The 17,199-nt window shown below is 38.3% G+C and overlaps 1 protein-coding gene across 1 annotated transcript; it reads right to left on the reverse strand.

The window, feature by feature from the left end:
* Window positions 1-1,590: 1,590 nt before the first annotated feature.
* Window positions 1,591-16,452, reverse strand: ano11 (anoctamin 11). The gene is made up of 23 exons (XM_039651374.2): window positions 16,034-16,452; window positions 13,881-13,995; window positions 13,602-13,795; window positions 13,408-13,515; window positions 13,149-13,285; window positions 12,995-13,052; window positions 12,458-12,568; window positions 12,201-12,366; window positions 11,675-11,765; window positions 11,037-11,133; window positions 10,703-10,846; window positions 9,934-10,071; window positions 9,720-9,818; window positions 9,490-9,592; window positions 8,379-8,490; window positions 8,235-8,289; window positions 7,485-7,582; window positions 6,594-6,730; window positions 5,439-5,644; window positions 4,814-4,956; window positions 4,448-4,538; window positions 3,493-3,624; window positions 1,591-1,760 (listed from the first exon to the last, which is right to left on the reverse strand). Exons 1-23 carry the CDS (start codon window positions 16,163-16,165, stop codon window positions 1,737-1,739), a joined length of 2,691 nt encoding a protein of 896 aa, XP_039507308.1. The 5' UTR covers window positions 16,166-16,452; the 3' UTR covers window positions 1,591-1,736.
* Between the last annotated feature and the right edge of the window lie 747 nt (window positions 16,453-17,199).

A 17,199-nucleotide genomic window follows, 5' to 3' on the forward strand; every position in this document is an offset into this window, starting at 1 on the left:
CCTATATGGACGTGTTAACCAAAGATTAAGGATCTGATGAGTTTGCCAGCTGGCATCATCGCTCAAGCTCTGGAACACAGAACTTCAGTGACTTAGCATTAGTGTTGTCTTATTCACCTTTCTAACTTGTTCAAGCATATCATTTTCGTTCTTGTTTAAGCTAACCATTTTTTGTACAATTAGGCATTGTTCGACAGGACAGGCGTAAGGAAGAATTAAAGGGGTAGTTTGGCCAAAAATTACATTTTGTGATCATTTACTCGACCTAATGTTGTTACCACACCAGTATGACTTTGTTTTTCTGTGGAACACAAAATGAGATATTTAGAAGAATGTTCAAGTTGCTGTTTTACATACGTTCAAAATGAAGAGACCACAGCTGTCAAACAAGATTTTCCTAATGATTTAAATCGATATAAAAACTTCCGAAATCTCTGCGTAAACAATGAGTGACGTCGACGTGCAAGCGATCACTTCCAGCGGAACGTTGGACATGGTTCAGTTGGACATTGCACAACTGATTCAGATCACTTGGATGTGGCTGTGATTACACGAGGTAAAAACGATATAAATACTGTTCGTTTTCTCACACAAACCGCTCGCTTCGTGTCTTAGGCCATCAATGTGTACTTACATTTATGAGTCATTAAATCATGTTTAATTTTGACTTCTCTGTGCATGCTCTTTGAGGTGGGCTCCATAAACCTCCATTGACAGACAACACCGGTTTGACCGAAAAATGTCAAAATTGAAAATACTATGGAAACAAGGTAAGCTAAAACATATCAAAAATTAATTTCAAAGTGAACTATCCCTTTAAGCGTTTATAACATGCATTTTGTTGGCTGTTGCCAACAAAAGAGAAGCTTTAAATTCCCCTGGTGGTTTACCACTGAAATAAAAGCTCCATGGTTTGTTTGAAAGCAAAGAATTAAGACAACCATAAATATTAGTATTGTAATTTTACAGCTGTAAAACTGTTATTACATTGCCCACTTATTATTATAATACTTTTGATGTGATTTTTTGAACTTTTTCTGAACTTTCAATATACAGAAGAGAACAGTGTGAACATTAATCAGCATCTCCTTTTGTGCTCCACACAAAAAAAACAAAGTCATAGTGGTTTGGAATGGGGTTTTCGTTTTTTGGCTGAACTATCCTTTTAAATCTTGTCCTCCAGCATTTAAACACTTCAATGTTGATTTGAACAGTTATTGAAACTAGCTTTATTTTAAAACATGATCTACAGCCCAGAGATAGACATGACAAATGCAAAAATTTTAAGGTATTATTAAGAGAAGCATTTCACACTGATACATAATGTAGAACATGCTTCTAATATGTTTGCCATCTTTCACAATTTTCAGTAGTACAAATATATACTTTAGTATTAATGTAGAAAAGCAAACCTCCCTGTCCTCCCACTAAATCTAAATAGGAATATATCATTTATCGGGAGGGCAGAGAGAGTGATCACATGTCTTAGTATAGTTGGAGCCAGAGGAAGTCGTATGTAAACAGCCATTTGTTAATGTAGAGGTGATAGTGAACAACTTTGGCATAGCCCTCTACATTTTGAAATGCATGCTCACATACACACAAACACCACAAAGCTCAAGCCAAGTTTCAGTCCAAGTGTTTTAAAAATACTAAGTCCCTCTTAAATCAGTCATGAGTGTGTAAAGTGTGTTCTACGCCCTCTTCTGGTGAGGCTTCTGCACTACAGGTCAGTTTCATGTAGCTAGTCGCTTCGCTTGCTTCAGGGACCAGCACACAAGGAGAAAGGAAGAGAAATGAGAAAGAAAATACATTGATTAGACGACTCTTCAATCAGTTAAAGGTGAAGTATATATTTTTTATATACACTGCAATACTCCAATTTTAGTTTAAGACACAGAAAAGGCAACATATACAAGGGCCGGGGTCAGATCACAGAGGCGTTCACACCACAACCACCACATTACATTGAGAAAGAGAGCCAGGTCTATTTCTAAACGATTTAAGTAAAATACATAAAATACTATTTATTTGAATCAAAAACAATAGAGACCATAACCACCACAGACATAAAGGGGGAATCTGCCAATATTCAGAATAGTAGTATTTCAACAACGGAACGGTTAGTATTATTTTCAACTATTACATTTGGTCCCCCGTAATCTTGAATATTTGATTGCATCATTGCTGAGAAACCAGTGTGCACATAGCCAAATACACACTCTGACCTCAACCAGATACAGAGTATCATCCTAATAACACATATTTTCCAAGAAAGTGGGTTGAAAAATGTTTTGATCTTCTTCCCTCCTCAACTTTTCAGAACATGTGGAGTACATAAACCAGGGCAGAAAAAAAGTAATACAGAAGTCTTTTCTCTACTTCTGCTGGAGTGCTGGAACTGTCACACATACATTTACTTTTTAAAAAAGTATGTTTTTGTGATGTTGGAGAACAAATTAGCTCCAGGAATTGGATAAAGAATATCTTTTAAAGAGGAAATAGATATCAAATCAGTGTTGTTATTGTTCAAGCAACAATATATAATTTCTTTCACTGCTACGGGTCACTAACCTCTATGGTTAACCTCTTACAAATAACAAAGGCGTAGGTTGATGACGCATGGGACAAATGGAGTGAAGCAGGTCACGATTGCTAATATACCCAATTAATCAATCTACCCAACTAATTTACACGTAAGTGTGGAATTACTACTCACACAGGTCAGTTTTTTAGACAAACTTGTGAGGTAACGCATCGGTGTTTCACTTGGTCTACTCTATCACACTAAACTGCATTTGAGTATGTTGAAAGTTATAATGTTGTTCTATGTGTTAGTTTGTTGGCTGTATGAGACTAGTAGTAAACTAGATCTACTGTACATTAGAATAACACACTGATCATTTTCTAATATTTCAAGTCGAAGTTAGTTGCGGACATGGAGCTCGCTGCATCTCTGAAAATGCCACGCTGATATCGATCGTTGTTTTATTTCTCATTTTGTCCCAAAGTCTGCTTGTCATGGTCCATAATGCTTGAAAAAAACTAACAAAGCGAGCGTATCGCTAGATGTAACGCAGTTGTCCACGTATGTCGCCATGGTTACTATTGCAGTACTAGCGGAAAACAGGGATAACGCAGATATTACGTCATTGACAGGCGACATGGCTCGTCCCATTATTTAAAATTGGAATTTCTCTGAAGTTAAAAATCTTTGGGAACTTTTGGTATGTTGTAAGTAAACAACTGCAGGAAATATATCACACCGTGCAAGTGATTTTTGGATATGTTATTATAAAAAGTTATAATAAACTATCAAGATGTTGTTTAATAGCTAAAACAATATTTTTGGCTTTCTCCGTCAGCCTTGAGGGTAAATTTAAACTGCTGCATATTGCGATTAAGAAAAGCTTTTTATATGGTGTGGCTCACTGGAGGGTGTGTACGTCACCATGTGCACTGACCTCACCTAAGAAGGATCCTGCCACTCACCAGAAAGGCCTCCTGGTTATCAGCTAGAGCCTGCTTAGCCAGGTAGCGCTCCCGCTTGATCTTCAGCTCCAAGGACTCAGGGATGTCAGGAACCATCCAGTCGATGGCACGCAGGACGAAGAATACCACATGCTGAAGATGTGTACACACACTTATTAAGATGACCACAAAAAATAGAAATAATAATTTGTAGACAATGCTAAAGAAACTGTAATCAGGTTATTGTATAGACAAATGTAAACTGCATCTGCAACCCATTTTACTTTTATATTGTGACATATTTCATCAAATTCACTTTCTAGATCTTACTCTCTTGTATTATTTTTCACTGAAACAGCCTCACTTTTTTAATTTCTTTATTTAACTAATATATATATATATATATAATTTTTTTTTCAGGTTCCTGAAACCATAAAAAATGTTTCGGTGATACGATTAATAAGGTTTAATCTACTTTTTTTTCAGCAACAGTAATGATGTTGAAAATTCAGCTTTCAAATTACATTTTAAAATATATTAAAATAGAAAACAGTCATTTTAAATTGTCATAATATTTCACAATATTACTGTTTGTCATTTTTTTCCCATCAAATAAAGCAGCCTTGGTGAGCAGAAGAGACTTCATTTAAAAACATAAAAAATCTTTCTGATCTAAAACTTTTGACCGGTAGTGTATATTATAAACAAAAACGTTTATGTGTGAAGCGATTAATCAATTTGACACGACTAATTTTAATATATTTTATTAAATCATGTGGATTTTTTGCTTTTATTCATGCATTTGTTTATTTTGCTTATGTTATCTAGGAACTGACTGGATAATGAAAAGTTGGTGTCACCTACTTAATTCTGATTTAATGTTGACTTTAAATGGGTTACAGTGTATTCTGGGAAGCTTAAATTCAAGAAAGAATCTAACTGTGATGTGGTTTGCAGGAGGAAGATCAATGATCACCTCAAAGGCAATGATAAAGCCCAGTCTTACAGCCAGAAGCTCCCAGTACACCAGCTTGTATTTTCCATTTTCATCCCGAAATGCTTTATATCTGACACAAGAAAAGTTGTGACAAAAAAAAAGACCACAAGAGAAGAAAATCAAACAGTGCTGACAGCTTCCATTTTACAGTTCACTGCCTTGATTAGCAATTTTCCCCTTTGTGCAACATGGTACAACAGCCAAGATACTGCTGAGAAACATCAGAACATTGCTAATATGCATTTTAAAAAAATACCACAAATAACCCATCCTGAAAATAGGAAAAATATATTTATGCTTATTTACAGTCTGATTTCAGATTTCTTACAGGATCAGGAATGTTACCTGCACGTGGTATGACTGGAGTGGTTGTAACTGGGTGGAGAGTAAGCCAACGTGAAATTGACATAACCATGCAGGTCATTGTTAAACTTGTACTGGTACAGCAGGCGTGGCAAAAAATCTGAGGTAAATGCAATGAGGAAAGCCTGTAGAAACGAAAAAAGAACAGATATTGTGGAACTTTATAAAGAAAACCTTGGATAATGCAAAAAAAAACAAACAGATGTGTCGTTTATGTTTCACAAAAAAACATATATTAACAGAATGTACCACACTAAAGGTTGTCAAATCTTTAGTCACATTAGCAGGGAAATTTTGTGGGTGAAATCCAGACACTTCTATAGGAATCTGGAAAATCTGGAGTTTTGCATAGGGGTGAAAAAGATCCCAGTGCAGAATTCACTGTTGTTAAAGTTGTTCACACGAATTTGCCACGGAGACCAACAGAAAGCCGCTTGGTTTGACTTCTGTGTGAGCAGTGTTTTCATTCATAGGTCAATGGTATTGTCTATAGTCAGCATTGTAGCTTTTTCTGACCACAAAATTTCACTTCGAATTTGCTAATGTGACCGCACCTGACGTATCAAAATTATTAGTTAAGTAATAGAGGTTCAGTGTAGGCGCTCACATTGACTATGACGGACACGTGGGACAGCGCCTCCAGTATGATGAACCACACACCGATGTTTTGGGCTCGCTCTGCTACGGGTCTCCGGTATTCACACACAAACTTATGAGCGTCCAGCCTCACTTCCACCCAGTTATTTAGAAGGGCGAAGAGAGGAGCCAGAGGAAAGGCCGCCACAAAAATGGTGATGAAGCCAAACTGCAGGACTGGCAGCAGTCAAGATTAAAAACTGGTCATTCATTAATTGTAGCAAGAATATCTATACAGAAGTGTCATTTTAATTTAAGGTTTAATTAAGTTGCATGATTATTGTACACTGGTGCGACATACACTAAACCTCAAAAGTCGAAAGAAGTCTCTAATTTTTACAGAGACTGCATTTATTTGATCAAAATACAGTAAAAATAGTAATATTGACAAATATAATTACAATTTAAAATATTTGCTTCAATTTGAATATATTTTAAAATGTGATTTATTCATGATATGTCAAAGCTTAATTTTCAGCATCATTTTTCCAGACTTCAGTGTCACGTTGAGCCTTCAGAAATCATTCTAATATGCTGATTTTCTGCTCAAACAACATTTCTTATTATTATCAATGTTGAAAACGGTTGTACTGCTTAAATAGATAGTTGCTGTTGATAGAAAGAAATGAAAATTCTGTTATCGTTTACAAGTTGTTCCAAACCTGTATGAATTTCTTTCTTCTGCTAAACACAAAAGAAGATATTTTGAAGAATATCAAAAGCCAAACAGATGATGAGCCCCATTGACTTTCATAAAATGTATGGAAGTCAATGGGGCCCATCAACTGTTTGGTTGCCCATATTCTCCAAAATATCTTCTTTTGTGAATTCATAGAGGCTTGGAACAACTAGGGGGTGAGTAAATGATGACAGAATTTTCACTTTTGGATGAACTATCCCTTTCTCTTTTTTCAGGATTCTCTGATGAATACGATTTGAAATTATTTATTTGAAATAGAAATCTTCAGAATGTTTTTTTTTTTCTTTGTCATGTCTTATCTTGCCTAATGCACCAAGTGTTCCAGGGCTGACATCTCAAGAAATATCAGTGAAAGCATCAGCAGAAACACAATCATTAAAGTTTATATAACATATTGAACTTTAAGGTAAACGATTATCATCTTACCAATCTCCAGATACTCGTCAAAAAGACCCTCACATGGAATCAACTCATAGTCCTGCTCCCAACGCTTAGGCTCCTCTGCCTTCTGGGCCTTCTTCACAGATGATAAGGCACGTTTCTGTCTCCAAGCCTTTATTTTACTGAGAAGCAGAGAGAGAGACAAAGAGAGAATGACACACTAAAACGACATACACAGTTTTCTAATGATGATGATGATGGCTCTTCTGAGTGTATTTTTAATGTCTAAAATAGAGCTGTGCTCATTTGGAAAGATCCAGTTTTGCCCAAGCCTGACTGTAGTGGTGCATTATTGATAGGGGAGTGCTAAAAGCTTCTCCCGTGTGGCATTTATCCTGCTAAACCACTGGAACTGCTGCCTTTGAGGAAAGACATGCTGCAGAACTGGCAGGGAGACGGTCATCTATCTGCACACTGCACCCTACAATGTTATCTTCGGATTACTCAATATGCACATCAATCATTACTCTTAAAGACAGCTATTATTGCTACCATTTACACACTTTCACTCTTGTACACCAGCATGAACGTAAACACACTCTTTCTTTCATTTTAAAATGGTCATTAGGACATTATTTAGAATGTTTATAAATTATTCAGTATGTTTTCCACAATGTAGGCAAAGAAGACCACGCACACACACACACACACACCTCCACAGAAGATTGCTGTGCCAACTCTGCAGCACTGACCCACAGTGCTGACTTGCTTTTCTCAGAGGACCAAATAATAGGATTTAGATTCAGCAGGATTGAGACTTCAGCGGCCTTCTAGTTCAAATACTATGTGGTTTGTCTATGATATAAAAAGCTTTTATGGTGCAGCTACAATAAATAGGACTTGTTTGAAAAGTCAGGCTCTGAGGGAGACACGTACGGGATGACAAACTCCTGAGCGTTGTTGATAAGTTGTTTTCCCACCATGATGATGCAGAGCTGCTCAGCCAGTTCGATCAGACAGCCCCCTGGTCCACACTGCAACCACAGGTACATTTTTTATATATCTTTTTAATATATTACAAAAAGATATTTATTCCTGTGATGCCAAATTTAATTTTCAGCATCATTACTCCAGTCTTCAGTGTCACATGATTGTTCGGGAATCATTCTTATATTCTGATTTGGTGCTCAAGAAAAATTTCTTGTAAAATCCTCAATACATTTTTTCAGTATTTTTGATGAATTGAAAGTTAAAAAAACAGCATTTATTTGAAATTGCTGTCACTTTTGATCAATTTAAATAATAACCTTGCTGAATACAGTTATTATTTTTCTTTTCTTTTTTCAATTACCAACTTAACTTCTGAACATTTATGTACAAAGACATTATAGATGAAAACTTTGCTTCTTTAGTTTTAAAAAACTAAATAAAGTGATTTTGTACTTTATTTGTAAAGTGCAATAGGTTGCACTTTACAAATAAAGTGCAACCTATTGTGGATGTTTTGCAACAGCAGACATATCCTTTACCAGACAAGGCTGTCTGGAATACATGACTCTGATTTACCAGCTTTATACAAACTATTCTTGTAAAATGACTGCTAAACTGCATGTTTGTGCAATGTTAATGGAATAGGGTAATCGTATTATGGCATATAACCATAAAACTAAAAGGCAAAGCACTCACATCCTCATTCCGCATCCCAAACAGTTTGCCATAATGACCAGGATAGCCCACAAATCTGCAATAAAAGAGCAATGAAAGTGCCCTCAATATTAAAAATACAGCAAAAAAGGTTGCTTTGTTCTGTTAGGCTAGTTTACAGGTTACCTGCCCTTGAAGAAGGCCACATAGAAGGGTGACGAGTAAAAGTTAACAAACTGGAAGATGAAGACTTTGAATGTAAAGGCATCTTCATATTGTGTCTGTGTCCTGTGCATTTCTGCAGGGAAAATGGTTTCAGGACATATTTGAGTACACAAGATAAATGAGACTTATTTATAAGGCATCTGTGAAGTCTCAAAGCTTTATTGTAAATGCCTCAGAGAGAAAGACTAAGGACTAGAGTCCTAATGGCTTATTGATTTTCAAAGTCAGTGTGGATGGGCAGGTTCATTACCCTGAACCACAGAGAAGCAGTAGCACCTCATTGCAGTACACGAGATCCAGGGGGCGGAGTTGAATCTAGATCTAAGGGGTGGAGATGGGTAGGATTAGGGGTGGGGTTAGGGATCAGGGGGCGGAGATAGGTAGGATTAGGGCTGGGGTTAGGGATCAGGGGGTGGAGATGGGAAGGATTAGGGGTGGGGTTAGGGAACAGGGGGCGGATTGTGGGTAGGATTAGGGGTGGGGTTAGAGGTCAGGGGGTGGAGATGGGCAGGATTAAGGGCGGGGTTAGAGACCAGGGGGTGGAGATGGGTAGGAGTAGGGATCAGGGAGAGGAGATGGGTAGGATTAGGGGTGGGGGTTTGGGATCAGGGTGGAGATGGGTAGGTTTAGGGGTGGGGTTAGGGATCAGGGGGTGGAGATGGGTGGGATTAGGGATCAGGGGTGGAGATGGGTAGGTTTAGGGGTGGGGTTAGGGATCAGGGTGGAGATGGCTAGGTTTAGGGGTGGGGTTAGGGATCAGGGGGTGGAGATGGGTGGGATTAGGGGTGGGGGTTAGGGATCAGGTGTGGAGATGGGTAGGTTTAGGGGTGGGGTTGGAGATCAGGGAGCAGAGGTGGGTAGGATTCGGGGTGGGGTTAGGGATCAGGGGTCGGAGATGGGTAGGTGTAGGGATAAGGGGGCGGAGATGAGTAGGATTAGGTATATGTAAGGTGGATTTCGTGTTCTGCAGTGAGGACCATCTCCAGAAAAGGGCAACACTAGCCTGTGCGATTTGATTTAAAGCCCTGGGCATGCGTTCCTTTATGGGGTCAGATGTGTGCAGAAAGCCTACCCCATTTAGTGAGCTGTTCTGCCAGGGCAGTGTAGACTTGCCCCATCAACAAGATCAAAGCCAGATTCACCAAAGTGCTGGAGATGTTGGCGATATTCCCAGCCTGGAAGACAAAATGTGTGTGGAATGGATAAAGAGCTGCTGCAGGTGCGGAGATTAATGAGATTCTGCATTGCATTATGGTAAGTCATCTCATATTTTAATTTAATTCAGATCAATGGGGTGCCCACCTGAGTACGCAGAACAGGACTCCCAGTTTCAAACATCATTACACTCACAATACTGCGGTATATGATCACTGTGACCAAGAAGATCATCACTACGAACAGCTGGGATGGATAGAGGAAGAGGAATAGATTTGGGTGGAAAATTATGACACATTATCTTTCTTCTAACAGACCAATTAAAATTCTGCAGTTCCATTCAATCTCCAGTGGGTCTCACCATAATAATGATGACCATAGAGCCAGTCAGCATACGTGAAATCCTCGCTTTCTGAGGGAAGTAGGGCTCCTTCACTCCTGTCACGGGGTTCTCCTCCATCGCAGGGGCCATTGCAGAAAACTCAGGACGTGGTGGTTCCTGTCCATTTCCAAAAGAATAACTTGCTATTATTTCTGATCTATACTAATTAAATACAAACCCAGAAATGTTAGAAATTATTACATAGGAATAGGAATAACATTTTTCTTAATCTGTATTTTTTGTCCTGCTTTCCAGTAAAATATCTAAACATTCTTAAAACAAGCAAAATGTTCGGGTGAGGCAAAATACCAAACTTTTATAAGGACAAGTGTCTTTATAAGTCTTTCCTACTAAAAACTAATTTCTGCCACAATTAACTCGAAAAAACTCCAAATACATTTTCTGCATTTTTTTTTGCTTCAGACTTTTCCTATTTACAAAACTAAAAATTAAATAAAATAAAACAAAAAGGTATTTTCAGAATTTTTTTTCCACATAAACAAAACAAAACATTTTTCACTTCTGATTTTTCCCACATACAATTTGAGTCCTTCGGTTCTGATTTCCCCCCCAAATACAAACAAAACAAAAACATTTTCACTTCCGATTTTTCCCACATACAATTTTTTTCACGTTGCCTTTCAGGAATTTCTGAATATAATGTTCCTGAACATCCATAATGTTCTGGAATTCCATAATGTTTAGATACTTTTAAAAGAAAAAGGACCAAAAATGCTGTCCATCAAACCTCATCTTCATGGAAATTCATGCAGTCCCAATGGTGAGCGAGAGTGGCATTCTTGCGTTTCCAGTACTCCAGGAAAGTGACAGACCATAAAGACATGAACACACTGAAGAAGACGGTGCCAGGATGATCAAACAGATAACCCACCTAAAGAATAGATGTGCAGAAAGCCCTAATGTATAGTGTTCATTATTGGCAACCAGACTACATTCCAAAAGTGAAGTGACTTTTTATTTTACATTATCCATACACATAATATAAAATATTCAAACATATTACCAAATGCTACAATATTGTGTTTTTCACATAGTACCCAATTTGAGCCAGGGATGATTACCTTGGCCATGGGACAGATGTCTGACATATTCCAGGGTGTACAGGTTTCACACAGAGGACACATTAGATAGAGTCCTCCACTCTCACAGATTTCCTTCCTGTAGATGGTACATGGAAACAGACAACAATGGTAGAGCTAAGACGAAAGCCTGTGTTTTTGAACTATCTGTTTTCATGGTGAAACTGTGTTGATTAAAGAGAAGAAACTGTTAGAAATCTTGTAACTGCACTTTAACTTTAACATTCCTAACAAAAGCAATAGTTTAGTTTTATGTAAAGATCAATAGACCAGAGTGGCAAAGTGTACAAAAGGAAAGCAAATATGCAGTAGATACAGATGTATTGCTTCTAATTGTGCCTCTCTTTAAGGTTTCTTGCTCTCTCAATCTCATTATTTTGCTTGTTCATTCTGTGGCATAAACCGCAGCAAATATTTCCAACCAATCACTATTAGTCCTTCAAGTAGATTTGGTCAACAGTTGCTATAGAAACAAATAAAGGTCATAAAGCACATTGATATGAAATTATTTCGCATAGCAGCAAAATAGCTTTGAGGAGCACTAAATGTGTGAGTCATGTAGAGCTGCAACAAGAGCAGCAGCAGAAACACTGTTTATCGATAATACAAGAGAAACTTACGCTGGGGTATTGGATCCCATTGTCAAAATACCCGAAACAAAGACACATGTCCCAACCAATGCAGCAGGCAAGAGCCAGGCTGTATAAAATCCTGTGAAACAAAACAGAATTTGGTTATTTATGGTAAATACAATTGGTAAATCTATTCACAGTCCATGGGTTAGTCAAGTCAAGTCACATTTATTTATATAGCGCTTTTTACAACACAGATTGTTTCAAAGCAACTTTACAGAGAGAACAGGAAAATAATGCAACAAAGTTTGTTTCCAGGAGAAAAAAGCGTCACAGTGCAGCTTAAGTAACTTAAGCGATGTTTCATTTTTGTTGCAACAAAGTCTATATACATAACACATAATTTAATACATAAGTAAATACTATAAAAATTGTAGTATTTTAAATGTAATGTCATCAAGTGCCACTTATTAATGACTGCGGAATTATACATTACACTGTCACTCTTGCAATGTCAAGACAATGGAAACCGAATATGGAAATGTAAATAAGATCTAGTATGGTGCCTACTCACCCAACCAAGCAAAATAAAGCGCAATCTTCTCCCCAAAATATTCACGGATGTGATCCAAAGGCTGGTACTTATACCATTTTAACCAATTGGACCAATAGTGGTACAGCACCTGCCTCTTGTTCAGCTGATCAGGCTTGATGTCACAACCTGGGAGCTCAAAGGGGCCCTTTGAAGCAAAGAAAAAGCTGACAGTGTATCATCAAGCTATACTTTTAGTAAAATGTACATGTTTGAAGCGCATTGCTCATGTGCCTAACCTCATGCAGAGGGAATGCACCCGTAAAAGCCCCCTCGTTCAGCAGACGAGCGACTCCAACTTCTGCACGCTTCCTCCTGCCATATGCAGTCCTTGCTAGGATTTCATACACCTGCAATGAGAACAGGTGTAAGCAGTTATAATACACCATCTTATACATTTCCATTCTTTTTTTGAAAGAAATCAATACTTGTATTAATCAAGGATGCATTCAATTGATTTAAATTGACAGTAAAGATTTGCACATTGTTACAAAAATATGCGGTTCTGAAATGTTTCTTGAGCATCAAATCAGTTTGACACTGAAGACTGGATTGCCATCAGGGGAAGATAAGTTATTTGAATAATAATAGTTACTGCAATAATATTTTTAATTAAAGAGATAAGGATGCTCACCAACGCAACCTTGGTGAGTAAAACAGACTTCTTTCAAAAAAAAAGTAAAAATTTTACAGACCCCAAACTTTTGAATGGTAATGTACTTAATGACAATGTAATATACCATTTGATACACAGTTCCTGTTTTTTTCACACTCACAATGCGATGTCTTTGTGTATTGGTGAAGTAGTTTTCCCGATCATCGGAGCCCAGAAACCTAACAAAATAGGAAGCCTTGGTAAATGCTTACATTTACAAATCTGTTTCTGCAAGTGGATAATCGTTTTGTTCACATATAGAAGCAGAGCATAACTTTTCCATTTTGGACTTGCGGAAGGCACACGTATAGTAGTCCACGGGACGGTTGGGGACCGATTCTTTCATGATGTTCGGCACCCAGAGTTTCTGAAGAACTTGAGCAGAAGTGTTGAAGTCTGGGTTAGGCTGTGCCTGTCAATGAGCAAGTACACCTCATTTCAGAGCTCAGAATTCATTTATTCTAGTGCTATTTTGAGCCCTCTGTATTTGCATTGAGAGCTCAGTAGGGAGGTGAACATGAAAACGGATCTGACCTGCAGAGGCGCTCTAAGACATAACTCCTCAGCATAGTACACCAACACATCCCATGGAGCATGGAGCTTCAGATAGTGTATAGTCTTCTTTACACTGGATGATTCCTCCTAATAATAAAGAGAAAACCATTAGAAAGATGGTAGTTAGTTGCATGAATGGCAATGTACTAAGAAAATGGACCTAACAGCTGAACCTTTTCCATCAATAGTCCAGCACTCTGAAGGTTTTGAATGAATTTGTCCCTCCATCGGGCCAGCTGAGCTTTTCTTCTCTCTGACCTGCTCTCCTCCTGTGCTGCTTCAACCGCCTCCTCCGCCGCCTCTCCTTGTGAACGTCCCCGACTTCGACGCTTGCGGCGCACCTTCACCTCCCACACCAGCACAAAATCTGAGACAAGAGCGACAAGGGTTAATATGATTACATATTAAGCAAAGTGGTCGGTAAATTAATAGCACTTTCACCAAACCATTACCTATTTTTGCTTGGCCATCTCTGAAGTAGTTGCCTGGGGGCTGAACAGGTGGGCTTGCTGCTCGCTCACAATGAACGTATATGGGGTCATCATCTTCATTAACTGCAGTATTCAACTATGTTGACATGAAAATAGCTATTTAATAAAGATTATAAGAGCAAAAGAGCTATTGTTCCATCCTTTTTCTGTATTTTTTTTTTATTATCATCATATTTCAGCATTATGTTGCTTTTGCACTGCACAATTTAAGCCCAATTTAATTTTCCACTGCCGACAGACAGTTAATGGAGATCACCAATAAGCCCAAACGATGCTTGCTCACTTGAGGAACAAATCACTGAGTGTGAATTAAATGTCACCATGAAATCAAAATCCCTTCCCCTCCCTCTTTCAGCGACATCTCTTCTCTTCTCTGATGACGTGTTTACTGGCACGAGGGCGGGACCACGTTTCACTCACATGAGGTCACAGCATTATTGCATTATAGCAAACAATAACAATACAATAAATTCCCACTGGAATATATCAAGCCACGTCCTACATATTTCTTGTTCGTGAAGCCATTTAACTATACGTGGGGGTTGGGATTTTGGGCTTTTACTGTGGATGAGTGGAAAATCAAGGCTGAAGTTGTGTAGCTTGTGGGCGACATAACCTGCTAAATATCTCTTTGGCATTAATGACATTTCTCAGATTGTGTCATTGAAAAGCATTTTGTCAACAAACTCCATTAACTGTTAGCCAGTATCAAAGTCAGGGTGAAAATAGTGTGGCATGTGGGTGGCATTAAATATCTAGATCGTCCTGTAGTATGAAATGTGTTTTACCTGGAAATTACATCAGTGATAAGTTGTGTAGTGTGAGAAAAACAGCAATGAGTTTGAAAGTCCTATAATACATGGACAGTTTAAGTTAATTTATATTTTGTCTGCAAAGAAAATAGTTTTTTGAACAGTTTTCACATCTATGAGCAAGACATGGGTTGAATTCAGAATCATATAGGCTGTTGCTTTTATCACTTTGGCTTTATAAAGACAGATTATCTACCTTATTTTGCAACACCGAAGTAAGGGATTTTCTGTGAATGCGTGACAGATTTCAGATTCGTTAGCTGCTATATGTAAATAACTAGACGAGTATGTTAAGAATTAGGTGGAGAGCCACAGTAGTGGTGTTTCATTAGCTTAAAGGGATAGTTCACCCTAAATTAAAATTTAAATTCTGTCAGTAATTACTCACGCTCATTTTGTTCCAATCCCGTAACTTTCATTCATCTTCACTCAGAACACATATTAAGATATTTTTTTATTAAATCTGAGAGCTGGATCACTCCTCCATAGGCTTCTAATGAATTTAAACTTGCCGGACCAGAAAAGTTATTAAAGACATCACTAAAATAGTCAGAGTGACTACAGCGTCCAAATCGTAAGTTTATCAAGCGACGAGAATACTTTTTGTGCTGGGTTGTACATCACATGACCAGCGTTGGCCAAGAGTGAGCCTTTGTGTAACGTACAACACAGAAGCACTGCGCAGTTACACTACGTGAACTCACAGAATTTTCATTTTGGGTGAACTACCTCTTTAATGAGTCAGTGTTTTTGAACAAATCGGTTGAGTGAATGGTGTGAATGACTCACTCAGGGTCACTTTACGCCACCTATTGGTGTAAAGATGTAAACTACAGGAGTCGTCGCTGAAACTGACAATCTGTCTGGCATGCTCAAACACAGACAAGCTTAGTGATACAAAGTGAAAAGTCCCGATGCGGTTGGACTGCTGCTTTTCCAGTCAAATTCAAGTACAGGAACTAAGTGTTATTTAAATGTCAATAATTACAAAACTAAACTATACTGTCTGTTTGTTTTATCAGCCAGATAAATAAGACAGGCAAAAAAGATAAGGAAGATTTAAACCATTATCAAGAAGAGTTATGGTAATTTTTAGGTACTTTTTAGGTCTCGAAGTAACTAAAAACTCCAGGAAAACCACCAGGTTTTTAGCAACACCATATGCTAATTAGACAGCAATTTTAACTCAACAAACAGCTCTGCAATGAGTTTGGAGATATACACACAGAAACTAGGACTAAATGTATCTTATACAGTATGCATCAGAACATCAAGTTACAAGACACAGATCTGTACACTCACATATCTGGGAGGGATGAAGCCCCCATTTTGCAGGCTTCCATAACTGTCTGGACCATGGGTCTCGCCGCTGTAGTCCAGATCCAGCAGCACCTCCTGGTCCATCAGCACCTCAGGGTTCCTCTTCTTCAGCATGAGAGTCCCACACAGTCACAACCAGATGCTGAGGTGAAGCTGGCAGAGACTATGTCAGAGCTTCAGTAGAACTGATGTATGTACAGTCCCACGCTCCAGACACTCCTGCAGAACATCAGTGTCCAATAAATTATGCACACAAATTAAATTTGAGATAAAACTGTAAGTGCATTCCCTGTAGAAGAGCTGCAGGAGAGGAGACAGAGGAAATGCATTAAGTGCCTCTATAAGCGGATGAGACCAAACCAGGGCAGAAGTGGGTCTGCAGCATCTCTTCTCTCTCTCTCTCTCTCTCTCTCTCATTCACTGCATCCCTGTCTCTTCACCACTCCAGAGGGACACTTACCGTAACTCCTGGAATACGAGCCACTTGTTTTCTTTTATCTTCAGCAAGGAAAAACATGTAAACACACTTTGAATTGCTTCCTATTGCAGATAAATTGTACTGTACTATGCTAACATTGTTACTTAAATCACTTGAGACTCAGGTGATGAGCAAGAACTGCACATAAATCCAGTTTCAGACATGCTATATATGCGCTGATTTCTGTTTCAGAGGGTACATAAATCTTGTTGCCAAAAGGGGTAAATTATCTATTGGAAGGACAAACCATGACAGTCTAAAACACTTCAATAGGTAAAATTTCACATTGGATCAAAGGCTCCCAGCTTTAGTTGCATATTCACTATATGCATTGTCTATATTCATGACTTGCACTAATCATTAGCGCTTAACAGCAATTAAACTCTGCCATTAGCTGTTTAGATGATATTTGCAGACTTGGGTCTGTCTTAAGTGCTGCATGCTTGGCTGAGAGCCACAAATAGCTTAGATTTCTCATTATTCAAGTGCAAGAGGGTTTCTGTGAGAGAATAAAATAAACTACAAATGGACAAATGACTGAAAAAGAAAACCTCCATTTGTGGCATGTGATCCTTTTTGCTTCATATACCCCCATCCCCCCAATCTCTGTGGCGCATTCATATTTTGATGTTACTGCGGCAGAGCAGACAGAGGGAGGAGAGAAATAAAG

Source organism: Pimephales promelas, chromosome 20, assembly GCF_988280905.1.
Source record: "Pimephales promelas chromosome 20, fPimPro1.hap1.1, whole genome shotgun sequence".
Taxonomy (NCBI): Eukaryota; Metazoa; Chordata; class Actinopteri; order Cypriniformes; family Leuciscidae; genus Pimephales; species Pimephales promelas.